The 27,624-nt window shown below is 43.2% G+C and overlaps 1 protein-coding gene across 8 annotated transcripts in view; it reads right to left on the bottom strand.

Annotated features, from left to right (window-relative positions):
- Nucleotides 1-255: 255 nt before the first annotated feature.
- LOC128137068 (contactin-4) overlaps nt 256-27,624 on the bottom strand; it is a 351,999-nt gene continuing 324,630 nt past the window's right edge. For 7 of the 8 annotated variants that reach the window (XM_052777691.1, XM_052777690.1, XM_052777697.1 and 4 more), the window contains 11 exons: nt 16,511-16,686; nt 13,899-14,019; nt 11,186-11,344; nt 10,285-10,434; nt 9,117-9,187; nt 7,053-7,287; nt 6,402-6,517; nt 5,751-5,937; nt 5,139-5,251; nt 3,431-3,599; nt 256-2,126 (listed from right to left, as the gene is read on the bottom strand). In XM_052777691.1, the coding sequence (XP_052633651.1) occupies nt 2,026-2,126; nt 3,431-3,599; nt 5,139-5,251; nt 5,751-5,937; nt 6,402-6,517; nt 7,053-7,287; nt 9,117-9,187; nt 10,285-10,434; nt 11,186-11,344; nt 13,899-14,019; nt 16,511-16,686 (1,598 nt within the window). In that variant the 3' untranslated portion in view covers nt 256-2,025. The remainder of the gene's footprint in view (nt 2,127-3,430; nt 3,600-5,138; nt 5,252-5,750; nt 5,938-6,401; nt 6,518-7,052; nt 7,288-9,116; nt 9,188-10,284; nt 10,435-11,185; nt 11,345-13,898; nt 14,020-16,510; nt 16,687-27,624) is intronic. The other variant, XM_052777698.1, reaches the window with a different exon arrangement.

Below are 27,624 nucleotides of genomic sequence, written 5' to 3'. Positions count from 1 at the left end.
ATAGACATTATCAGCCCAAATTCACACACACAGATTTATTTTTTTGTCAGTTCTGGAAGCAGAATTAGACCAGCGATGTATAAATAGATCTTTTTTTTTTCTGCCTTCACAAAGTTTTGACTTAAACCAACCCTTCTTTTGTATCTTCACATCAGTGACAATCTCAGCAGGTGCTGAGATTTCACTATTGCCATGGTGAAATTTGTCACTGGGTAGAATGAAACATGGAGGAAAAATGCTCCTAGAAGACAGGTATCTTTACAAATGACAGAATATTTATTACCAATACCTTTAAAAAAAGATTACATCTGCTAGATCACTGATAAATATCATTTACACTGGGGAGAAAACTACAGAAGCTTTTTTTTTTTGTTCCATTTTTCTTGGTTTTGTGGGTTTTTTTGTTTTTCTTTTTTTTTTTTTTTTTTTTTACATAGAAGTAACCATATCAAACTAAGAAAGGAACACAGCTGGAAATACTGACAATATTTCTCTGGTCAACACCCCTGACTTTTACACAAGTGGAATCCTGATTATGAGTTACTGAATAAATATATTTAGAAGGTCTAAAAGTTAACTGTATTATTTTGTAAGCAAAAAAGACAAGTTACAGGCAAATTCAAGCTATCAGAAAAAAAAAAGTATAATAAACCACTGCAGCGCATTTAAACCTGAAAATTTTATAGAAAATTCCGTTGCCTTTTACTAGTGTTATCCCATCTGAGTGAACTTACAAAATTACCCCGTAGTAACAAACAGTCCTTCTCTTAAGAAGAATTATTTTGCTGTGGATATTGTCGTTTTCCGGCGTGACTCTATTTTGCCTTCAGGCGTCATGAAGAGTTTCTAAAGAAGCGCAGGCTTCCTAGCAGAGAACCACCAGGAGATCCCACCTCCCCGCGGACAACCTGCCCCTCCGCGGGAGCCCCGGCTGCTCCCCGAAGCACGGCACAGCTCCTCCGACGCTCTCGGTTCGGACCAGACTTCCTAAGCGTTTTCTATACAGCGGAGTTACAAAGGATGATGAGTTCTGTTCCAGTGCACGTGGAAAGCAAGCGCGTATTCGGACAAGAAACCCAGGGCAGCTTTACGCCTCAGAGCATTCTAATTTTCTTGGAATAAAATCCCCCAAAGCGAGGTGGATTTAGCCGGGTTTACACCCGAAGGCGAGAACCGTGTCATTCGCTCGCTCCTTCGGGTACCTGTCCCTTTTTGTCACTAGAGGCAGAGATTGCATCTTTGCAGTATCTTCATTCCTTCCCAATTTAATGCTAATTGTGATAAAGACAAAGCTATTTCAAGACAGTAAAAATGGACCCTTGCTGCATGATGCCAGAATATTAGCTACATGTCCTGTAGTCCACAAACAACCAAAATTCCTGTATTTTTTCAAGCTTAGAGTGTTCTTACTGACTATTTCGAGTTTGTCTTGCTTAGACCTCTGAACAAAATATAACATCTTGTGTGTTATAAGCACTTGATTTAACACAAGAATCATTGTAACTGCCATTTAAATACAGCCGCATTACAAACTGGATCTGGAACAGTTCTGCCTTCCGTAGCCTTGTAAAACTGTACAGTAAAGTTGCAGCCAATTTACTAAGAACAACTTTGAACTCTCCATCATAAAGGAAAAAATTCCAAACAATATTTTCATGATAATGTCGTCCATAGCATTTTATAGCAGAGGAAAAATTAATATCTACATCATATGTTAACTTTAAAAAATTCTATAAAACACTAAATATATAATAAAAAATATGCATATAAGGACATATGTAAACTGCTTTGGTAACATCATATTACAGATGTTTTCAGTGCATTGCAGAGTTTCCAAGGAAACTTCAGACAAAGCTATATTTGCTTTGAGGAAGTACTGTATAATGCCATTCCTAAAGAAGCATAAACATTTTTCCAGTAGTAAGATGTACTCAAATCACAATATTACTTAGTACTGGGTGTCTTCAAAACAACTAGCTAAATGTTGCTTATATTATAAACAAGAAGTCCTTTATGTAATTTTTGTCATAAACTGGACCGAGCTGTGAGCGATATCATTATTGTGCTGATGGCTGAGAGTGTACAGGCGTTGGAGGTCGAAGAGCCAGATCCTCTTGCGTACGCATCTGAGAAAAGGAGAGAGGGGGAGAAAATAAGAGAACGGTGAGGAGGGCAGCCTTAGTTAACCCAGACCTCTCCCTGCCCTGATTTTAATTCTCTTTCCTCCCATGAAGCACGGTGGTGGCAGAAGGCGATGTGGCTCCCGAGAAGGTCCCCTCCTCCTGCTTCAATAACCTCCTGTTTACTGGGTTTCACCTCTCTAACTGGATTTTTGGTTTAACTTGAAATCCTGCCGCTGTTGCGTTGAGGCTACTTTCACAATTCTATTACTTCCTGGCCCGTTTACTTATTATTTTATTTTTTTTACATTTGTACTATAGTCAAGCTGTTACTCATGGCACCAGCCCGGCATGATCCACATCCTGGCGGAGCTGCACACCCACTCTGCGGCCCGCCGCGTTCAGCCCGATCGGAACTGGCATGTGTTCCTGCTCTCCTTCGCTCTCCTGTGTCTGCTGATTAAATTCCTCTGTATGGTTTATATAGCCACAGCGTACAACCGTGGTGGAGATAATTCTGATCTCACCCAGGGTTTTTTACATTGCTGTAATTTTAATGCCATATTCCTGCATTGCAGAGGCTCCTGATTTAATGCAGCTTATAAACTGTGGCATTATTAATGGAAGATGGGACATGGAGATTTTGCAAAAGCAATGTTGTGTAATAAAATACTCTCTTTTCTGCTTGTTCTTCTACACAACCTCATTTCCCTAAATAAATATTTATGCATCCAACACACAATGGAATATGGCTATACAGTAGCCTTATAAATTTAAAAGCCTCTGAACACTGCATTTGGTATTTTGTTACAGTGAATTGCAGTGGAACAATATATTCAACATATATATGAGTATGGAAGTAAGAGAGTGGGAAGTGTCTAGAAATCTTAAATATAACTACTTATGATGGCGTAAGTATGACTCCTGGTCCCAGGTAAGTCTGGGTTTCAGCTCCCTGCCTGGGAGATGGCCAGACCTACAGCCCGCCCCTGCTCAGCTTCAAGGCTCTGGTTCATAGAATCATAGAATCATTTAGGTTGGAAAAGACCTTTAAGATCATTGAATCCAATCGTCAACCCAACACCACCGTGCCCACTAAAGCATGTCCTGAAGTGCCTTGTCTACGTGTTTTTTGAACACCTCCGGGGATGGTGACACCACCACTTCATCCCCATTTGTAGAAGCAAACGGTGACTGGGGTGAAGCAGGTCCGTCCCGCCAGCGGGTGAGGAGAAGGGCTGGGGACGCCGGCTCCCCGTGGCTCGGTGGCCGGAGGAGCAGGCACGGACCCCAGTTCCTCCCATCCTTACTTGATATCTTTGGAATTCGGATTTGTTCGCTGCTGCTGCCATCGCCCCCGTCGCTGAACGGCTTTATCTCTATGATGTAGTCCTCGTCGAACGGGAGGGAGAGCTCCACGGAGGTTTTATTCGTTTCTATTACGGACGTGCTGCTCTGCCTGTTCCACCTGTACAAAACCTGCAGCAAAGGGGAGAGAGAAGAGGAGGCAGAAACGGCAGAGACGCCTGTTGCCCTAAGGGCGTCCAGATTTGCTGCGGCTCTTTTCCTGCCTCTGATGCTCAGACACACGGTCTGGTCACGGAGGGGCCATTCAAACCCCCCCAGGGGTTTGTGCTGGGGACCCACACCAGCACCGCGGCGACAGAGCCCAGGCGGGGAGGGGGGTGATGACGATGGGCAGCACCACATGAGGCCTCGGTACCTGGCAGAGCCCCTCAGCGAAATCCTTAGCTTGATCAAGCTAAAATAAGTCCCGAGGCTTAGGTAGAGAGGTCAAAACTTCTTACTATGTTTCTTCAGGAAACTGAGTTGGGGTATTTGATGCAGTGCCATGAACAGCTTCCCAGTATAACTGGCTTTTTCAAATTACTTTCTAAGATCTGGGAATTCTACTTACTGATTTATGTAAGATTTCCAGGAGAAAAAAAAAAAGATGGGCAACGTTTTGCTGCACTTCAGGAAAGAAATCTGGCTGTGTTATCCTAACAGTAAGTTAAAAGAGGACTTTTTAGAAACCTACTAGATGGAGTTTGATTTTTCAGGGGGACGAGTCTCTCTCACCCCCTTTCAACTGACTACTTAATTTGCATTTCAAACCTAAAACACGTAGTGAAAAGTTGGTCCAAACTGCTGAGGTTCATCTGAGGTTTTGACTAAAAACCCTGAGAAATTACTTATTTTCGATAATCCGATACAGTGCACCAAAGATACTTAAAAGTTAGTGCAGAGATTCAGGAGAGCTGGCACAGGCTCATAAAGCTGACGCTGCTGGCATTCCAGATTGTGAACAAAATACAAAGCATGTCCAGGTTCTTCATCGTTTCAAGCTTTGGTGGGAAACGTTTGCACAACTCAACCCTCAAGACAACGGCTGGCAATTGCACACCGATGTCTTCTTTGGGCCAAATTAAACCCTTGTGTAAGGTGATAGAGCTGAATTCTTCCCAAGATTTCTCTCTAGTTAAATTATACCCTATTAAAACTGCTACTAATGAGGATTCTCTTTCTTTTCCTTTTGGCTTTGCTTTCTGAAGAAAATGGGAGCTATTAAAAAAGCATTTTATTTATCTGCAATTAAGGAGTCAGCTACAGCCTTTGGAAAGTTTCCACCAAAGGCAGGAGAGCAGTCCTGCAGGTGGGAGCTTCAGAGGGAAGGAGCAGGTGAAGGTCCGTGGGCCGAGACCCGCACGGTTGCTTGCTGGGGCGAGGGTGAGTAGCCAGCAGAACGTGCTCACTCTACACAGGTATGGCCTCTGTTTCTGGAGGAATGCTCCAGTTTTAACCTGGAAAACCATGCAAGTACCATGTGAAACACCTCGTCTGGTCCTACTGTAAACCCCAACTTGACAGTGGATTCATGGAAATATTCCCTATAGCCCAACACCAGAACCCAGTGACAGCTGAAGCGTAGTGAGGCTTCCCTGCAGGACCAGGGGGTGGTGAGGGAGGTGGTGCAGGGCAGTGTTGTCCAGCTGCCTGTGCTGACAAAATACTCACTTTGTAGCCTCTCACTTCTGACTCGTTGTCCAGCGCTTTCACTTGGTCCCAGTTCAGTATGATCTTGGAGTCGGATGAATTCCATATGATGTTCCCAGGGGGCTGACTTGGTGCTATACCAAAATATACACAGCATTGTATTACTAAGGAGCACCATTTCCCAGCTGGATCCCTCCCAGTACCAGCGAGGCTTCTACCACCATAACTGAGCGTGCCCAGAGCCCTATTACCCTGGAAAGCTAATTAGCTGTTCCACTGATCTGTGTCCTCAAGGTCACAGGAGGTGCGACACAACACAGTGCTCTAAATGAAAAAAGGATTCAGTCAGTTGCTCAACATGCCTGAGACCAGAAGAAAAAAGCCCTCTTGAACAATGAGATAAATATTTAATTTTCCTGCACAGCTGTGATTTCAGTTTTGCATGCTCTGCTTACTTAACATGGGGAAGAGCCTCACAAAAAAGAAAAAAAAAAGCTGGTAAGTCTTCTGCACAAAAACCTGGCAAAGAAAGTCTGACAGCTCCTTCAGACTCGAGAAAGCTCGAAAACGAGAGAGGGGAGCGCTGGCCGAAACCCTCCCAGGCAAGAGCCCCGCGTCCTCACAAACACTCACGTGGCTTTTTGGTTGTGACATTGACTGCGGCACTGGAGGGGCCGGTCCCAGCCGTGTTGTATGCCCTGACTGCCAAGTGATACAGCGCGTTGCCTCTCAGGTTGCTGACTTTTGTAGACGTTTGATTGCCAACTGTTCGAATCCTTTTTGCGTTTTCTTCCTTTTCGTCGTGTCTCCAACATCTGACCTGAGAAGCAGAGCAGGTACGTGTCTACCTCCAGCTACGGGCTTGGCAGCACCCGGTCATTTCCAGCGCTAACTGTGGCACTTCTGCCCAAAGTGCAAGTGCCACAGGGACAGATCCTGCACCCTGTTACAATCCCTTCTTGTTCCTTGCTAGAAGCCAGCCTGGCTGCAGCGCTCCCTCCCCAGGACCTCAGATGCTGCTTGGCCATGGAAGCACATGCACGCAGGTTTCCCCTAGCAAGCTCTGCTCTCTATTTTCAGCCAGATCACACACAGAAAAATGTGTAATTCTTTACAGTGCGAGAGAAATCTCCGCGTACTGAAGAGATGAAAGGAAGCAAATACGCTGTGGGAACCCACCTGCCCCATGGAAGGCAAGAGCAGCACCACAACGACTGCCCTGATATTATCTCCGCGTCTCCTCAAGACTTAGTACTGAAAGGATGCTGTTTTGTGTTTCCATACCTCATATCCCTGTATTCTTCCTTTGTGCTGGTTCTCCCAAGGGGGAGCCCAAGAAACTTCAACATCTGAAGCAGAAAGACTTCTGGCCAAAACAGTGGTTGGGGCTCTCGTCGGCTCTGGGTAGAGGAGTTAAAAATAAAATTAAGAGTTTTCAATTTTATGTTCAATTAGTCCCAGCCTTCAAGGGATTTATTTTCTTCATTGCATGAGAAAAGAAGCATGCGACCAAAACAAACTTTCACATTTCAAAATGATGGCCTGTCCGCCTGTGCCAGATGGCACCGCTCCTCTACCTAAGAAATAATAAAATGTCATTACTAAACTCAATCCAGGATACCATGTACTGCAATTAGGACAAGAGGGAACATTTTCTAATCAGTGGACATTAATTCATATTAAATCTCAGCGGAATTCTTTCCAGATTATATATTACTTTTCCATTAATATCAAAAGATTTCATTACGATTAATGTTATTTTAATGACTATCAAAAGAATTAATCATGGCTCGCCATTTATTAAAAATCAGAGCAAGGATTAGGTATCAAAGGATACGTCAAGGTGGATACTAAACGCTTTCAGACCCGGTCAACCCCCGCCGCGTCCAGTGGCTGGGAGGAGGGAGAGGTGGTGGGGTGGGCTCCTGGTTCTACCTTCCTCTGCCGAGTAGACGACCGTCACGGGGCTGAAGGACCCTTCCCCCTTGTTGTTGTACACCCCGACTTTAACTTCGTAGGGAGAGAAGGGCGGCAAGGTCTCGTTGCGGAAGACGTATCTGGCGGCGTCCGGGGAGGCCACGACGGTCTGCATCCAGCTGACGGTGCCGAAGGGGCGGAAGGCCACCACGTACCCGAAGCCGCCTCCGTTCTGCAGCTCCTCGGGCACTGTCTGTGGGCAGGCAGAACGTGAGAAACAGCGCTTTCAGCAATGGCACGCGTTTACCTCCCCGTCTGCGTGCTGGCTGTTGCCTCTTGGTCCTTCTGAAGCTACTGTCGTAAAGAGAGCATTAGAGGCGGGAGGCGGCTGGAGTCCTGCTTCGCATCTAACCTGAATTCATCCCATCCCACCCCTGGTACAGCCTTGCTGCTCTGCGAGCTCTCTGTAGTCAGGGGGGGAGCAGCACCTCCAGAAGACGCTTTGCCTCAGACTGAATTCACCTTTGTAGGTGCCCACCTTCCTTCATTGACTAGATGGAACCTCCAGTAACAGTGTGAGTAATTTTCGGCACTGCAATGACAAAGAGTCTGAGATTTGTTGGGGTGAACCAAGGACACGGTTCCTGCTTTCCCAATACACGTGCAGCTGCTCTCATGTCTTTGGAATCGCACGTGAAGCCCTGAAGAACGTATCTGGGCAATGTCCCAGCCAGCGCGGGGCTGGTGGTCCCTCGCTGGCCTGTTGCCACACGGTGACCCAGACCAGGTCAGCCCACTATCCGCATCCTGTATGACGTGACTTGTTAGAGACCGCGATGGCAGGGAGCGGCTCGTGATGGAGAAGGGCACGTAAGAGCGAGGTAACAGCTAGAAGAAACAACCTGTCACCTCCAGGTCACTTCTGAACGCACTGACACTTCCTACTCTCAGGCTTGCAGCCCCCTAAAAGCTGCATCAAAACCATAAGCTTCAATATATTAAAATAATCTGTAATTATGGGCCACTCTCCCTCAGATGTCCACGGTGCTTAAGCATGTGCAGGGGTTACTTTTGGTGACTGCTTCTTACTGTGTATTGTAAGGCTCAAAAAATACACCAGACCATAAAGAAGAGGCCTCTGGACATTTAAAAGAGTAAACTGACTGTTATATCAAAATACAAATTATGTTTTGTGCAAATTACAACTCAAATCAATGGCTGATGTTCTTGCCATGTGTGTTTTTGAAACATATTGCAGTATCTTTAGGAGACACAGCGTAGCTAATTAGTCCAACGGAGGAGGGAATTTAGCACATTGAGCTGTGTGGTAAGGACAAAAACCCATTTATAGTTTTTTAATAACCTTAAAAATATCTCTGGCGATTCATTCTGCCAGCTTGGTCAGAAATAGTGCTAAGTGGAAGTGTTAGCATGTCTAGTGAAGTTCATTATCAGGAAAAATATGCCAGCTGCATCGCATCGTAACATGAAAATATGAGCAGACAAATGACTAAAGTTCTAACCCTGACTGCCTTAAGGAATATTAAACATTTTTCATCTCTGTATCTCCTCTTGCTGGCTTTCATTAGCAGCAATGAAAGCCAGCATGCAATGCGTTGTGCTAACTCTTAACTATTTGCTGCCATATATCCCAGCGCAGGGATGAGGGATGAAGCTTGAGAGTCAGCCACAACAATTCTCAGCCAGGTCAGGACATGGCAAGCCTGGCCTCACAGACTCTGTTTTATCCCTCAGGTAGTTTCTGCCCATCCACGTTTTGCTGTACGCGTACAGATGTGCTGAGAGTCAGGGAGAGCTGAGCTCGTGTCGAAGCAGCGACGTGCAGCCTGTTCCCCGTGGTCCCCTGCACAGCACTCCTCTGCTGGCTTCCTTGCACAGGGGCCTGGGGTGGGGAAGTGGTTTAGCTCAATTTTAATAGCTGGGCTATTTTTATCACACAATGTGGGCTTTTTTACTGCAAACCGTTTAAAATCTACAGATGCTTCCCCTGGGGTCTGGGGTGAAAGGGTGCATCTAGGTCAGAAACGTATTAATGTTCCTCTCGGTTTGGACTCCACTTACCTCCCAAGTAATGACCAGCTCAGACTTGCTCCCTCCACCTCCGCTGACGTTAGCTGGGGTCACTTCAGGAACTGCAAAAAAAGATGCATAAAATGCACGTGACAACTTTGAAACCAGAAATGTTGAAATGGAACAGACCGATGCAGGAACAGGACTGTGCTGGCGTTCCCCTGCTGGGTACCAGAAATGCTATTAGGAAATGACTAATTTGCCATGGCAAACAGCACATTAAAAGTATGTCAATAACAGTATATTAGAAGTATGTCAGTTAACTTGTATATTCAGTCACTAATTGTTTAGTTTAAATATTTGTTTTTCCTAAAAAAGGGCTTTTATTTATTTTCTTATTTCATATTCTGTTCCATTACAGGCTAAAAGAGAACAGAGGAGCCACCTACCAGGGGTTTCCCATAAACGAGACACACATCCCTGCAGCCACCACGCTGAGCCTACACCTTGCCATGACCCCTTTCTGCCAGATCAAAAGACAGGGACAGCACCAAGGAGCAGTAAAGTTCTCACCGTTAAGCTGTGCCTGCAGCAGCCTGAAGACAGTGTGGTTCTGGGAGGCAGTGGTGTGTTTAGGAGAGGGTTGCACAAGACAGACCTTCAGTAAGCCCATGAAATGATCCAACCCCATAGGGCAGCCCAGGGTGGTTTCTTGAAGGCTGATGGCCCACAGGGACGAGGTCCAAATTAATCCCAAGAACCACAGAAGCCCCCAGCATCAAGGTGCTGCTGACTCTCCAGCTGTAAAGCTCAAACTCCTGCTCTCAAGGTGCTGTAGCCTGTGCTCCAGAGTTTCCATCACACTGATCATGGGAAACCAGAGGGACTGCTCTCAGACTTCATCTCTCTCATCAACGGATACTGGGCAGTATTTTTCAAAAAAACCTGCCCAAATACCTTTTTTTTGAAAATCATTGCTTTCTTCAGGAAGAAGGGGTGAAGCCTTCCTTTACATCCAGGACTCATGGAGTGAGCAAAAGAGCCCGTCAGGAGCTCCACAGCTTCTACTGCCTGTTCTGTGCACACAAGTAATGTGCCACGAGGGAGGAGAGCAATGGGCGCAGAAAGCGCTCCTCAGCTTCCTCCAGTGCAACACATCTGTTAGCACCAACAAGCATTTATTCAACAAGACTTAACTCAGTTGCCCACCAGTACTTACGAGCTTCTTCCGTTCTTCTTTTCTCTGAAGGTCTGCTGGGTTCTCCAATCCCGATGAGGTTGGCAGCCACTACTCGAAATTCATACTCGACCCAAGGGTTCAGACCCACCACTGTCGCTGTGAACGTCCTGCCATCGATGATCTCTGGAACTAGGAGACAGCCACAGGTTAGGAATGCAACAAAACCCACTGTAAGTATTAAAGACTGCTGAGAAGAGGTCGTATCTGATATCCTTAAAAGTGAGGGATTAACGTAAATACTAAGTGAATAATGATTGATAAACCTCTTCTCATTTTTCTAACATTTTGTTAACTGCAAAGAAGTAAAAGAGGCGGCACTAAAACATTTGTGCTTTTAGCACAGAAATTCCTGCTATTAAAGAGTTTCTCCTAAATTGCCACTTTTTGAAAACAAAGTGTCAAGACAACAGGTTTAAAGGGTTTTTATTTTTCTCTTTTTAAAACACAGTCTTCCTTCTATTTAATGGTTACTGGAACAAAATTAACCTCTGACGGAATGAGCAATTACATCATGGGATTTTCCTCTCTATCAGGAAAATAATTCTACTTAAAGATAGGCCAGATGACATGGTCTGTCCCTGAGGGATGTCTTTATAAACCACAATTACTGTTGTATATCTCCAGTGCGGCAACAAAAGATAGGAATTCATTCTGTTTTCTCTTAAACATTCATGAGAAAAATGGATGAGTAATAACACTGACTGGACCCTAAATCTTTGGGTTGCCAAACTTGGAACTAGTTAATAAGACCAGTGCTCTGCAGCCAGTGAAATTACTTTTCTCTTCAGGGTGCAGAGCTGCTCCACTCGGCCCGTGCGTGGGTCCCGATGGATGTGTTTTCCATCGGCAGAGCTCTCTGGGGGTCAGGCGATGGACCTACCTGTGCTCACCGCTTGCCATCCCACCGAGAAGGGGGTTCTTGCTTGTACGACGTACATTGTAATAGGGCTGTGGTTGTCTGCTCCTGGCCTCCAGGACAGCTGAGCGGTGGTGTCGGTGATTTCATCTATTGTCACAGCTTCTGGTGGACCTGGGGGACCTGTTAGAAGAATTACAGGAGAGGGGTGCTTGGAGCTTTGCAGTGGCTCAAGGAAGGACCACTCTGGTCTTCTTTCCTTACTCAGGACGGAGGTAACTGAGTCCCTGCAGAGGAGTTAAGTGGAGCCCCAGCTGTGGTTTAGCAGCTCTCGTTACCTAGCTGAGATCGGGAGGCATGGGGGAGAAACACAAACCCAGAGACCACCGGCTTTGCCCGCAGCTCCCAGGTGCCTCCGCGCGAGCCGCAGGGCTGTGGCATGCCTCGGCTACCCGACAGAGCAAGGCGCTCGCGGCAGCGCTCGGGATGGGCTCCGCCATCCCACGTCTGCTGCTTTAGGGCCGGCTGATATAGAAGTACGATTTTTGGCTGCAGCGTGGATGCACCCCGAGGCTGGTGAAGAGCGAAGGACCTGCCTGTAATCAGCATCGTGTCCGAGTAGGAACCAACATTTTCTGCTTTACTGCTGGGTTCCTTTGAACCAGTAAAGCACTGTAGGACGTACCGATCAGAGAGAGGACCCCTCTCCTGTATCATATGGCCATTACTGTCAGTTGCCGTACCTGAGGTGAAGTCTCTCCCCAAAAGCTCCATCTCAAGCAAACTCTCTTGCGATTCACTCTGTGGACTAAAATTATTCTCATATGATATTGAAAGAGCTGGACATGTTTAAGTATCTAAAATACCCTGAAACCTTCCAATATCCTGTCTTTAAAATGAAAGTTTCAGCAGGTCTAGCCAGATTTAATTTCTCAGAAATTAAAAGTTTAAATTGTTTTGCTGGGGGGAGTAGCCGTGCAATGCAGCCTCATGGAGCAGTCAGCTCCTTTAGCCCCCCCACCGCAAGTTACACCAGAGAAATTAAATTTCACTGCATCTTTCACAAATTACTCCTACTGCTTGGCAGAGGCTGAAACAAACTGTCTTCACTTCATGTCTTGGAATAACCATGGTTATTCCCAACATTTCAGAATATACTTCTTTGCAGGGTGCAGGCTACAGTAGGGCAAGAGAAGGAAAAATTATCAGTTACCAATTTACCAAATATTTTTGGGCTGCTGACAGACACATGCTTCTTCTGTTCTGATGGCATGAGAAAATCCCATCCTGAACAAGTGGGCTGATCTGTGTGTACTGGTGCCAGGGGTTACTTCTGTATGCTCTTGTTTGATATTCCCTGACATAAATAATTGATTTTTATTCTAGTATCTACTCTCTTTATTACTTTGACATAACTCCAATATTTAAAAACTTCTAAAAAATATTCTGAAGGCTCTATTTATGCACCAGCTATTCTGCTCCCCCTCCAGTCTCACAGCCCAGGGATATTTCCCAATTTTCATGCAGTTGGAGAGACAGTACAGCACAGCTCTCAGCGCAGCCGTGGGACCACTGGCCTGAATGGAGACATCCCCATTGATGTTTCTGGGGAGTGACAAGACCGGTATTTTTACCATCACCAAGAGTAATTTTCTTGTGAGAATTTAATGTTCCTCCTGTTTGTTTACAGAGCCAGCACTAAGGAAATTACCTAACCGAGGTGTCCATCAGCAGGCTGTTTTGAAATGTTTGTGCAAAACAAAAAAAAATCCATCTGAAATCATGCTGCAGCAAAAACCCAAGAGTCAGTGTAACGGGGAGCCCAGGCAACCTCCTGGGGAGAAGAGCAGCAGCTTCGCTGCCTCCAGGGGCCCAGCTCTTTGTGTGGCACATGGCTAAGAATGTCTGCGTTCATACACCTATGAGGGAAACGGGGCGAAAAGCGTAACAATATTATGAGGATAAGAGAAACACCCGGCTGGAGACACGGGCGCATTTCTGAATGAAAGTTCAGGGCTAATCTTGCACACTGTACTCTGGCACAGCTTTGATAAAGAGGGAATTTCTTACTTCTTTTTCATACTTTCCTCCTTTCACTGAGTTGCCTGAGAACTTAGGTTCCATGGAGAATGTGCAAACTATGATTTTGCTGGGGTCTACAAGAACTGAGGGTAGCAGATACAGAGCAGCACCAGTGTTTGCCTTTCTCAAAGCTAATGAGCAGGAAAATCTGCATCATACTTATTGTAAGGATCCAGACTCAGGTTAACTAATTGCATCTCTGTTAAAGTCATACTTACAGATCACCTGTGTATGGTAATAAATAGATCTTGAAATATCAGTGAAGTTACTAAATCATGTTTATTCTAGAAATGGAACAATATTGCTGGGCAGAAATGCAGTGAATAAGCTGGATACTGTTTCTGCTGCATAGTTCATCAAATAAATGAGCTCAGTTGGTGCAAGTTTTGCATTCAGGACATGAACAGGTACTAGTGTGTTTATCTGTGCTGTGTGTCTGTTGTACGAGTATGTATATATGAAAGAATCTTTATATGCACTGTTTGAGAATGTACTGTGAACCCCAGCGTGTAATTAGAGCTTATTTCTTAGATTAATTACAAGATGCTAGTATCTCAATGAATGTCTCCAAGCCCAGGAATTGTCTTACCAGCAGCAGAAGATAGGAAAAAAAAAAAAAAATTTTACAACAACAACAGTAACAAAATTCAAATACCTCTTACAATCAGGTCTGCAGCAGCCGATAGCTTGTCCACACTTGTTTGCACCATGCAGACGTATTTCCCAGCATGCTTCAGCTGGATGCTTCTGATCATCAAATCACCAGCTGAATCCTGCTGATAAAGTAGGGAAAAGTGGTTACAATTACTTTTTAATGAGCGCTAAACATCATTATCACATGAAGGACACTGTGACTAATGGATTTACTTTACACTGGCTGATGAAAACATTAGTAATGCAAGCCATGGCCTATTAAAATTATGTGAGTCTGCCTTGAAGATAAGAGTGGGAGCGTTTCTAAAATTATGGCTCCTACAAGGAGCAGGGGAGCCTGGTTTGGGTCCGTTAAGCACTTTCCCCGTTAAAACAATGTGACAAAGCTTATGTAGGGCAGGTTCGCTCCGATTCCTCCTTTCTCTCTCTGGATATCCAGTCTATAGCCTCTCTGGTATTCAGATGCCCAAGTTGTGTCTACATCTATTTCATAAGTGAAAACCAGCCCAAATTATGAGACATCTGCAACAGTTTCACGGCTTTGTATTACGGCCAGCATTTTGATTGCCCGGCATTTTTGTGCTAAAGATCATGAGAACAGCACTCTCCGAGGAAGTCTTGCATCACCTAACAGTGGTAATTTGTTTTCCAAATGCCAAGTGCATGTCTGATTAACTGTTGAATAGAACTAATTAGGTTTCTGTATGTATAGGAAGCTGAAAACTCTCTCTAAATTCTTCTCCAGACACAAAGCATTCAGTACATTAGAAATCTCAGGGTAACCTTGTGGTCGTGGCTTTCTGACTGAAGAATATTAATAAAGTTTGTAATTATAGCTCTGCAGGCCAATCAGGCACAGTTGCCAGGAAGAGCCGTTGCTGCTGATGTGCGCCCTAGGCATCAATCTTTAAGTGCATCTTTTAATGATTCTTTTTAGGGATAACAGCAAGGCTTGTAAATCATATTTCCTTTTCCTTTCAGCATTAAATTTCACTCCTGACAAATGTAAACACAGACTGCCAGTCTGCCTGAAACCCAGTGGAGCATGAGTCTCTGTAAAACCTCCCTTAGAGCAACATGCAAAACCCTTTCCAGTTTTCTACCTCTGCTGAAAATTTGTTGCATTTCTTTCCTTCTTTTTCTTGCTACCTTCACGCAATAGAAGTGGAAAAAAATTCATTAGGAAGGATGAGAAAACATTTTTAAATTGCAGATAAGTTAGAAATTAAACTCCCCAAGTCCTGCCTAATATGCAACAGGCTAAACTAGATGAAATCTGAACTGCGAAGGAAAACATTATGGCTACAAAGGAAAGCAAACTTTTCACCCATCTTTCAGACACAGCCTGTGAAATTGCTGCTCCTCTTTTAGTAAAAATTATTTGGAAATTACTTTTAGTCAGAAGAATGGCATGAGAACCTGGGGCAGGTCTGACAGACATGCTACCTTCTCGTATGAACCCCCTTTCTAATAGATGGTGTCCTGAGATACCTCCTATGGCACTGACCCTCTCCGATTCCCAAAACTCATGCCACAACACCTTCAGGAAATCTAAAACTATGAGAAAAGCTGAAACAACCTGCACTTTACAACTGAAGAAAAAGCAGAGAAAATCAAGCAGGGAAAGACCATCACAGGCACCCTTACTTTGCTGCAGGCTCTCTGGTCCTAAACCTTCCTGAAGAGGCAGAAAATGGCAAATGACCCAAGCAGATTTTCCCCTCTCCTAACGAACGAAAGTAATTCCTACCTTCACTACCTTTTCTTCCCTGTACCTGCCACTTGATCATGGCCTTGAGCGACAGCGGTGCCCAGGGCTGTATTTAATGGGCAGTTTAACCATCTTTTCACACCTGACTCTTCTCCTAGCTATCGGATTTCCATAAACATGATCTTTTCAACCTCCAACCAAACAATTCTCTGGACATTGCAAAAGCTTGCATTGTCAGTGGGTACTGACTGGCTTTCCCATAAACAACCACAACCAACCCAAAGAGACCGATGTGACATTGCCAGGAAACGTGCACAGATAACATGGAAAAGAAATGTCATCTCTGATGGTCGGTGATGTTTGTAATACTATGCAGGTTGTTTTGTGTAGAGCAAAAACACTTACTCTAAGCATGTGGTCACAAGGGGAGGACACAGACAGAGACAGATGAACATGCCAACAAACACTGCCTGAACAAGTTTGAGGATATCCTCTGACTTCCCGCTATTTTCTGTATAAATACAAAGTTCTACAATTGGCTACATTTACATTTCTTTTACTGTTACAGCCAGAGAAAAACTATTATGGGCTTCTTCCTTGAATGAGAAGGCAGTTTTTTGCAATGAGAAAACATATTACAGATCTTCTGACATGCATCCCACTGCAATGTGAACACATCGTTCATGCAAGCAGATTTAAGTCACGTCATTAAGAAATCATAACAATTCTACACCATCTGTAATGAAGTAGCATACTGGCAATGTTCATCTTCTCAGTCTGTAAGACACAAGATAACATCTCCTACTATCAACTTAGTCAAGTCCATTCCTTCTGTTAGTAGCCTTTTTCTATGTTACCTACTTTTATTACTGTGAGGAGATTGCTTTAGTATTAATACTTACCCCTCCAACTCTTTCAAAGTGATCCCCATCTTTTTCAAAGTCTATCAGGTGTCCATTAAACGACCAGGTAAACATGATATCTAGTGAGTGATCGTGAGATACCTGACAAGGCAAGACAATGCTTTCTCCAACAGTGACATCCATGCTGAAAGGTGACACCATAACCCGGGTTGCATCTACAAACAACAAGGAAAACAGACGGGGGGGAAAAAACATTAATCCTGTCCTCCTGAGAAATGGAGAGACATGTAGAGCTCAAAAAGATCCTAAGCAGTCTAGCGCAACTGCAGCATTGCCACCAGAACTTGAAAAATTTGCCGTGATCGCTTAGGAAGATCCTTAATGCAACAAGTGAACTATCACATCTTTGATTTTATCCTCCGATCCCTTTCTCTTTTTGTTGGATTGAAACACTGTTAATAAATCCTCCAGAATCCTCTTCTAGCCACCGTCTGGATGAACAAGGAGAAAAGAAAAGGCTGAAAAAGAGTGCAGCAGATCTGAAAGGCTTAGGTAAAATTTTTGAAAAAGCTTGGAGACCAGAGATTATTTTATTTGAATCTTCTTACTTCAAAGATTTGTTTCACAGTCATACCTTGCTCACCATGGTTATAAACCCCCCTATTTTGTTGTTCCTAAATTAAATTCTGCCTTAAGAAAACTCTCACAATGTGAAATCTCTAAAACTGGAATAAAGAAGGGTATATTAAAAATGTGAGTGATATCTGCTCGGACCTGGAAAGGGAAACATTAGACTAACATTATTGTTGTATGTTATGTTTACTGAAAACTCAGTGCTTCTTTAGAATATTGGCCATGTTCTCTGTCTGATGGATTGTTTGATGTTTTAAATCCAGGTAGTTTTCTTTGCCTGAGGAGGGCCCACACAGAGAATAAATATAAATTATGAGTGACACCAACCAAACCTTTCATACCATGGAAACCAAAACTCTGCCCCAATAAGCCAAGTCCTGTAGTAATGTCAGACAGAAGGGTTTTGGGGTAAGATGTGGCTCTGGGTGTAGTAACTCCTCTGCCTGACGTGCAGCTGATTTGGGTCAGTCAGTAGGTCAGACTCACTTTTTAGGACCTCTGTGGTCTTACCTGAGATGTCACTGACCTGTTGAATAAGAACTGAACCAGTATTTTGGGGATGTGAAGCAGAAGAAAGGTGAGAAAGGGCATTGTCCTAAACACGACATTTCTAAAGGAAAGCCCCCAAACCTGCAGGTATTGGTGATGTAGCAAGTTCTGTCTGTTAAATATGGGCAGCAGCACGTAGCAGCTCCACCTTGGGCTTGAGGACTAATCCCTTATTCACAGCTGGAGTTCACATGGAGCCTTTACCACTGGTTTAATTGTCTATTTTTCACTTTAGTCGTGCAGTACGAGCAAAATGGTGGCACAGAAAGATGAGCCATGACACATTATGCAGGCTTCAGCTCCTCATCTGTGCCCGTGAATTCCCTCTGCCTCTAAAGTTAACATTTGTCTTTCATTTCTGTTGACAAAAATGCCGTAATTTTTTTCTACAGGGCCTCAGAGGAAATGAAAAGGAGAAAAAATATTGCTTAACAATGAGACCGAAAGTGTGAAAATCATATACAGATAGATATTTTTGCTTATTCCAAAAGTCTATTCTGCACAGCTGTCATGCTAAAATACTACGAGCATTATTCATTCTCTGGTATATGAAACCAAAATCTTAAGTATTTCTTCCAGAGAGTATTGGCCAACTGCTTAATTCTCTGCTAAAATAATAAGGATACAGCAACAAAGATATGCACTGGGCAGAACTACTCAACGAAATTCAGGGGATACAAAGCTGTTCCTGGGTTTTCAGAGACCTTGCCAGAAGTGTACAGGAGGTGGTGAAAAAGATTGCATCGCTGACTATATAGGCTTCAGATCAAGTCCTCAGGGACGTGGCTGTATTATCTTGGACAAATTTAATTCATCTGTATTTTGGTTTAACTTCTAACAAAATAGAGTAACTCTTAGCAGATCCACAATACGTGTTACGAGCCTTAACTAATTAATACAAGCATTTGAAATTTCTCAGGTATAAGCAGCGTTAAGTGCACATTACTAAAATAATGCTTAATTATTGCCTAGACTTATGACATTGTTTTTGTGTAACTAACTGATGTATCAGGATTTTACAGTCGCTTGGGATTGCTACTACTGAAACTCAAGAAGACCCAGAGCATCCCAAGCTTGGGATGCTACAGAAATGCCTGCACCTGCAGTAGGGCTCAGGCACAGAATCACTTACTGAAATTCCTTTCAGCATCAGCAGTTCATCCTCTGCCCTGCTCAAAGCCTATATGAAATATTTATGAAGGACTTGACTCTGAGATGAAATGGGTACCTCCCACAAAGCCCTGAGCTCTCCTACATGAGTCCCGCAATGATCCGTGTAAGCTCTAGTCCTTAACAAGTGTCAGCACCGAGGTTTTGCTGTAGGTAACCCTCGCCTCCATGGCACTTCTGCAAGAGATGAGAAGTCCGCACCATAAATCTGATTCTTCCTGCAGCAATGCATATAAACAGTTTATAAACGTATGAAGAATGAAACATGGGTGCTTACTAAAGACCTGCCTTCCAGAGCAGCTTAGCACAGCTCTTGTGGACGCCGTAGGAACTGCAAGTGCTGGATGCCTCCAAAAATCAGACCCCCAGGTTTCAATCCAGGCATGTCAAGAAGCATTGCAATCTAATAGCTGAACATACCAAGTTATGGGAATGGCTGATACAGCTTGGTGACAAACAATGCGCAGGGAGGGCTCTGACCCAAGCCACACTCAGCTCAAGCACGAGCCCCCCCAGTGCACTTTACAAATCACCCCAAGGAGAATGCTTACCCATTTCTTCTCAAGGACTGGGAAGGCTGAAAACCAAAAACATCCCTCCCCCCTTTAATAACCCTCGCAGAGCAGCAAATGGAAAATGTTATTCAGAAGCCAATTGAGGGCAGCCGAGTGTAGGCACACCTTGGTGATACACAGCCAAGTGGTAATCAAAATTATTAGATTTGCATTTTCAAAACCGGTAACATCAGGCACTTTTTAAATTATGGCGAGTGCTTTAATGACACCGAAATCATGTTGGTTAGCATCCAAGTCAAAAATTTAAAAAAAGGATTGTTTTTTTCTGAGCTAGCTACTCATTTATTTATTGTCCACTTGCAAGGCCAGAGAGGCAGTCTAGGGAGACAGATACTACGGGAGAGCTGGTCTTAGTGCCCTGTTACTGTCCTGTCCCCTCTATGTGCAGGTTGTTTTCCTTGGATGTCAAGGACAGTTAATTTAAAAAAAAATTGTGATTTTGGTGATATTTTTGAGCTGATATTCTCCTTTGGAGCACTCTGGTGCGTTTTGAGATAGTTTTAAAAATAAGGCTGAAAGATTCAGTTGCAGATAAAGGGTAAGAATTTCTATTAGTACTGTCACCCCTTACAGCTGCCTGCAGGTTTCTGAGCCCTCCACAGAGGGAAGCAGCGCCTGGCACTTCCCAGCTCTCCTTCAGAAAGAACAGACAAAAAGCAAGGAAAATTGTTCCAGGTCAGCTCTGAAAAAGTTCATCTGGCATTACTGAGAAGTTTTTAGAGGAAAAATAAGTGAACGCTGCATGCTAACAGGAATGCTCTCAGGAGATGAAAAGCCTTCTGTCATCAGCAGGTGAAATAAACTGGTTTTTAGTCCCAAATAAGAAACAGCAAGAGAAGAAAATAACCTACATGCATTCCGTAGGTGTCCTGTCCGTACAGCAAATGCAGCAACAGCAGACTTTACACTGCCCTAGGCTTGGCTTTGCTGCAGAGAAAGAGGAGACCTTTTCCTGAAGGGCGGGAGCAAAGCAGGGCTTACTGCCTGTGCTGGGATGTAACCTCTGCAGACTGGTCGGTGCTTTGTCTGTAGGTGTCTCTGAAGGCTCAGGGAAGCAGGAAAGCTCCCTCCCAGCCTTCCTTTCATGCCAGCATTTTCAGGAGCACGCTTGGTGTGACAGAAACGGCACTTTTTTTGCTTCATGTGTGGTTTTCCTTGCGTGCCAGCCAGGCTGGCGGCTCACAGAGCGGCTCAGCTTGCACCTTATCATCAGAGCTGGGATGGTTTGAGCAGCGTGAAAGCTCACGGGGATGGTCCTCAGCTGGAGCAGATCCGTGCTGCCGCACGGGACAGCTCGGGATGCCACCGCCATCGGCCCCGGCCTCGCTAGCGGGGTGCACTGAGGCTGTCTGAGCTTTTCTTACCTATCTTTGTCCTGCGTTGCGTCCCTTAGTTTTATTGCTGCAGCGTCTTGCAGAGAATTCGGTGTATTTCTGACAGGTTTAATGTCTTTGGTTTATAGTACAAGAGATTTTAACAAAGTTTTCTTGCTAGCTTTCGGTTTGTTAGAAGGAACGGAGCTCAGCAGCACTTCCCATGTGTATGAAGGCTGTAATTGCGGCGCTTCTGTCCCTCGTCCCCCGCTAAAGGGAGCCCGTCATCAGCTGTTAGCGCTGCCTGCGTTTTGCATCTCATTTTGGGAAGCTGTGATGCATTTCTGAGCTGCAAAGCAGCAGGCTGCAGACATCACTGGTATGGTCTGAGGGTAACAATTATCCAGTCTGAAAAGAAACCATCCCACCCTGATTTTCTATTGATTGGGTGTCCATTAGGAGGGATTACTTGTTTAGGGTAAACAGCTTTGCGTCGCTGCGTTTGCTCATTGTAGCTCATGCAGTGCTATGTTGTGTCATATTGATCTGGAAGACATGACACAGTGGGACACAATCTACAATGGCATGACATAAGTGACATAAAACAAATCGGAGACTGACACTCAGAGATAATGCCTTCTAAAAAAAAAAAAAAAAAAGGTCAGTCCAGAGCATGCAAATACCTTCTGAATGATACAGGAGGACCAGGGCAAAGTGAGAAGCAATGTCATGTATATTGTGCCCATCAGCAAGATTTCAACTGACCGGAGGGTTTTTTCCACCTAGAGACAGGCAGACCTGTCTGCATTAGATGGCTACTCAGCGTCCTGTTTCCAAATGTGCTCATTTCCAATTTGGCTCAGCTGTGGAGGCTGTGTGCTCTGCTCTGCTGGGAAGGGATTCAGTGATGCTAATAACTGCAGTGCCTTTCATTTAAGGCTATCAAAGTGCTTAGTAAACAATGAGATATGCTTTGCCAGCCCTGGCTGCTGAAGGAATATAGAGTATTTTACTACAATAAAAGACTGAACTGTAACATGCTCAGGAGATACCACTCCTGTTGTTGGCCTCAAATCAGTGGAATCGAGCAGCTCGGAGACAGATGAAGAAAAAGGAGATAATGTCAGCATTTCCAATGCTGGTTTCTGAAACCTGCGCACCTAATACCTAAATGCTTATTTAGACATCTATCCTGGCATAGAGGAGGAGGTCAAAGGAGAATGAAGAGAAGGCAATACTCAAGTTTTGACACATTTATCCAGGGTAAAAAACTGAAGAAATCAGAACTCCTCTCCAAAACTTAACTGTGCCTTCAGACTGTTCTGCTTACAAGGAAAAATTTCTAAGATCTTGCAAAGGCTTATTCCTCCTTTCTTCTTCCAGCCTTGCCCATTTCACTTTATTCAAGATTTGTTTGCACATTTTGTAAAAGATCCTCCATTGAAGGTCTGCAGTATAGGTCCCTCTCCCCTTTACTCTTTTGCCTAAATAGGAAAAGTCTGTTGTAAATATTCATGGCTTTGGAGGGGAAAGTATTGCAAATGGACACAAATCAGCTAGTGAAAACTACAACAGCTGCTTACAGACAGAAGAAACATGGTCTGGTTCTTTAAGTGGAAAAAAGAAAAGCAGTGTTTGTTTTTGCTGAGGGATATGTACATTTTCGTCAAGTACATAAGAAATATTAGTATCCCACCTATTATACTCAGAGGGCATGTCCGAGTTAAACAGCAGCAAGCAGCTCAGATGTGTAATGGCCAGAGCGGCTGCTGCAGAATGCAGAGAGGAGGACATTTATTCCAGGCTGGACAAGAGGAGACCATACAGTCCAAAGCCATTTCAGCATATGAGGCTCTGACTCTCTGCATCATTTATTGTGATAGGAGCATGCCAGGGCATCTGTTAGCTTTTTAATGAAAGCCAGTGTGGGTGACAAGGTAATTTCAGGTTCAAGCATGAATGCTCAAGTGCAAGAGTTTATGTTCAATTACCAGATGCTTCAAACAAGCAGCTAAGACAAAGGCAAGCGATGCCAAGCACACACGGCTGCATCCAACGCGAGAGAAAACGGACAGAGCACTGCTTTTCCTTGGGCTGGATTTCCATTCATGTTGCTGATATTCATTATGTGGACCTAGGCAGATAAGCAGTAGTTTCAAGTTTGATTAACCATCTAATTACCTAAGTCTCTTAAACAGCCATTAGTGTTACAATGTTCAAGATCTAGCTACATTTTTTCCTTACTTGCATAAACCATTTCACATACAAGATTTTAAAATAGGTTTTTCCTGTAGATAAACTATAACTTGAGCATTTGGGACTCACTTTTTCTCTTTTTGGAATACCAGCATGTTGACCGTTTTCATTGTGGTTTTTATCAGAGGCAGTTAATAAATGCATTGCAGACCAATGTCCTCTATTTGCAATGACAGTTTACATTATTGTATTGATTTCAAGGCAAATCATGTCTGGAGATAATAAAAATCAATCTTGGAGGTGGAATCATCTGTTTTTTATGAGCAACCGAAGAATCAAAGTCCAATACATGAATACTCAAATGTGCTCTAATGTTTCTTTCTCTTCTATTTGTGAATGAAACATTTATCCAAGACCATAAAGTCAAAAGCATCTGAGACTTGACTAGCCAAACTTCTGGGAGCTCTTAGCGCTCCAGGCACCATCAGACACTATGAGAAATGCTGAAGAGAGGAAAATATGACCCTAAACTAAAGAGATCAATAACCGATGAATAACTGAACACATAGTACGACTTAGCATAGCAAACTACAGCTATCTTAATAAATTGAGTACTTTATGGGGTATGGCCAAAATTAAGATTAAAATGGGGAAAGGCTAAGTATTTACAGTATTTGGCCTGTACAATATCACAGCGGTGAGCTGTGATGAATCACATATATGCTTTCAGGAAGAAGCACATGGCTCTTATGCCAATATAACTCTTCTCTTCCATATAATCAGCTATTATACATGTGCTCTCGCAAGACAAGTAACTGATTTATATGGCACATTTCTTAACAGAAAATTTTGCAACACTTACAGCGTCCTCTGGTGTGTACTATGGTAGTTCAGCCTAATAAAATGTAATCTTATTAAAAGCAAAAGGGACACTATCAGTTTAGAAACGGGAATTTAGGCCTGAGAGTAAAGCCACTTCTCTAATTTTAGAAATATATGTGGTTAGTGGTCTAGATCTTTCCATGTATTCAGGCAGCACCGATCTTTGGCAATGAAGGCAGTGATACATGGCCATGTATTTAACGGGGATTAAGGAAAGGAGGGGTGGAACGTTTGACCTTTCCTGGAAGAGTGGAGACTCTGATTCAGCAATACACACGGTTGAGCTGGGCATTTAGGACATGCTAAAATTGCTTTCCTGAAAGAGGATCCTTTTCTTGCAGTTTACTTGGCTTAAATCTTGCCATATCAGAACCACAATGGTGTGGGGGACATGCAATTATTTTTAGACAGGTGTTTCAGCACATCGCCTGAGCCCCTTTCTCTTAGGAAGCCTGTTTTCTTTTAGTGTTGGCAAGGTTTTTTTAAGAGGAGAGTTTAGATGTTGTTCCTTGTGACTGCACTCCTAAGTAACCTGCCCATCCAGCTGCTGAAGATTCCCTTTCAAGAATGGCAGTTTTCTCCTCAGCTTCATTCACAGCTGAACTACAGTCGAGGTACAATTTATTAACATATTTCTTAAACTGACATTGAAAAAGAGCTTCCCACAGATTGAAAACTGTCTAAACTTGATGTAAGAGTCTCCCTCCCAGGAATTAATGCCTCCCACCTCCCAGACAGGGACCAGGCAGTCAATCAAGGGATTGCATTTCTGCATAGTCAAATATGCATTTTTTGTGTGGCTGAATAATAAATGAAAGCTAATTTAAACCTGAAAACACATTAAAAATGGAATTGCATCAAAGGATACTGGGGAGGGATGTGCCATTATGGCAAATTCAAAGACAAAATATATGAAAATATATCCACTCCACTGAGAGTAGTGTTACTTAAATAACAAGAGGGCACAATACTTCATTTTAACCTCCATTTTACCTAGTGCAATGCAATCTTATCAAATCAAGCTCTCTCCATACAATTGTGACAAAGAAAATCGTATGTAATGGGGTCTGGAAATGACAATCAAATCTGTCACTCACAGAAATTTGTACTTGCTCTTTATAGCAGCATGCAACAGTGCCTGATTACACTACAAACCCAAACAGCCCCTCACTATCTCTTTGCATTTCAGACTAAAATGAAAGCCACTTCACTTCAGAGGTGCCTTAAATGAAATCGGTATATTTGACAAACGATTGAACCATTTGTGACACACTTTATAGATAACCCAGTGAATTCAAGGTGTCACCTTTTGTGGGCTATTGATTGCAACTAGCTGATATCCGTCTTTTCGAGTATGGAATAATCTACTGTCATTGAAAAAATGATGGCCGTCTTACAGAGAAGGTTAATCAGATACAGGAGAAATCATATCTCATCTTTGATAAATTGCAAGTCACTCAAGGATCAATCACCGTTCTCCTTGTAACACAAGCCACAGGTAATTGTGCAAATGTAATGCTGTGCAGTTTGCTGTGCAGCCCATGTACACAGTGGGCAACAGCATTTTGCCCCTTTGAACAGTTCAGTCTGCTGAGATGGTTGATTTATGGCGCTTTTAAATATGCTTTGATTAGTAATTACCATAAATTAAAAAATTTCAAAAAGAAGCTGTACAGCAATAATACGATATGCAGGCATTCAAACTGCAAAATTATGAAGTGACTGGCACAGTATTTGCATTTTTATGGTACAGTATATGTTTTAGGTCTCTCCTATCTGAGTTCTACGTCTATTATCTACACCCTCCTCATCAGGACCAAGACGTTAGGAATTAGCTGACATGCAAGAATAAATCCCAAATTAAGAGTCATTAGGAGCGGGTGCCTCTTGAGCTGTCAAACTTACAGAACAGCATGAAAATCACTAGCTGGACTTTCCAGCTTCCCAGTGAATGATCCATAGCTTAATCATCCTTACCGTCACCCAGATCAAGTCTTGCACATGTCATCAATGTCTTGGGATAAGCTAGTCTTGGTGTACAGGTCATTTACCAAGCAGCCCAAGACACATTCATCCTCCCAAGTACCTGGTGTGAACGCAGTGCATCACCATTTGTACTGGTAAGGGGAACTGGATGAGAGCACCTACTGATACTTCAGAAAACAGGAAAGGTTTTTACTATTACATTAAGAAATTGGGCAAATTTAAGATTATTCTATTTCATTTTCAATGTGTTTTAACTTGGTGAAAATAAACCTTTGCACTAAACTGCTCTATCAATGTATTTACCCAGAGTTAGTAAAACCCACATACATGCTGTAATACAGGTATCTATATAAATACCATTTTATACAATAATGCAATTTGCAGGAAGACATAATACATCCTGCTTCTCAAAATTAATACAATTATTTCTCAGTTATACACAGTACCTCATTATTATAATCAGACTATATTTGCTCTAGAGCCATACACACATAGACGTAGAGGATGTCACAGTATCATTCTGGTACATATCTACCTATAACCTAAAATAAATTTATTTTCATTATTATATGCATGCATGGCTGTGTATGTTCACAGATGTCCCTAACTTACTTCAGGCACTATCTTCTTTACATTGGGATCTTGGCTGTCACTTGCTGCAGTAAAAAATACAGACCTACAGCTGCCCTTAAGCTGCATTACAAAACCAGCCAAAGGGAAGCACCTCCTTTCACTTTCATTTGGTCAATAATCAAGGCCTACTACAGTCACTTTTGTATTTGGTTTTAGGGATTTTTGGCCTTGCTTTTCCTGAGAATTTCAGTTTGCTGCAGAATAAGAGCAGCACTGGATCTAAAATTTTACTTTTGTGATATGAGGTTAAAGATCTTGCTGCAATTAAAAAAGGAATTTAGAACATGCAGCAATTTTTTTTCATGATTTGCCAACTTTGTTGCATGGCCCTTGTAGGACCTGTCTTATGGACAGTGACTGGAGAGACTTTATAAATGCCAGCACTTAGAAACATAACTTAGGTATCAGAACTAATAGTTATATTTGAAACTACGAGCCCTATGTTGCGAGTACACTGAATATTTCCACTGCTAGTTGGGTTTGGCCAATGTATCCCAAGGGATTACCCTGCATGGATAGGGAAAACTCTTACATCCACAAAAGAACAAGAGAGTTTTGTCATTGCTAAATCATTTTCATCCATTTCCTCCAACTGTGACTTTCTTGGTTATGGAGGCAAAGAACTGGGACCTACTGAATATATGCTCATTATTAAATGAAAACAGCACTGAGGACAATTTCAAAGTCAAACTTCTGCCATTTAGCAGTTTTACCACTTCTCAACCCTACTTTTAAAATACAAACCCATTCCAGTTCAGCAGGTTCTCTGCTGCTTCCAGATGCCTTAACCCTTTGGTTTGGTGGGTCTGTGCTGTTGAGCTCTAATGAGCAATCAGGACTTACTCCCTTACTCTAACTTTCCTCATTTCTAATATACAATTCCTTTTTGCCCTTCCTCCCTCCACCTCTTGGCAGATAAAAAAAAAAAAACCAACCAAAATTCTTGACAGAAAGCAGACTATCAACATTCACTGATTTTAGTAAGTACAAAATGTATTTGCTTATTATAGAGTTTGAATCTCCATTGGAGCACAAAACTCTATGTAAAGACCCAAGAACAATGGAGAGAGTTTCCCACTGGAACTCATGGCTATCTGTTATTAGGAAAAATGACCACCTCTATTTTCACCACGGAGTGTCCATCTCCTGCTGTTATTACAATGGCTTATCTGCTGGGCGGGTTGCTGTATCCATCCCATGAATGCCTTCAACTGAA

Source organism: Harpia harpyja, chromosome Z, assembly GCF_026419915.1.
Source record: "Harpia harpyja isolate bHarHar1 chromosome Z, bHarHar1 primary haplotype, whole genome shotgun sequence".
NCBI lineage: Eukaryota > Metazoa > Chordata > Aves > Accipitriformes > Accipitridae > Harpia > Harpia harpyja.
This window is presented reverse-complemented; position numbering and strand designations above follow the sequence as displayed.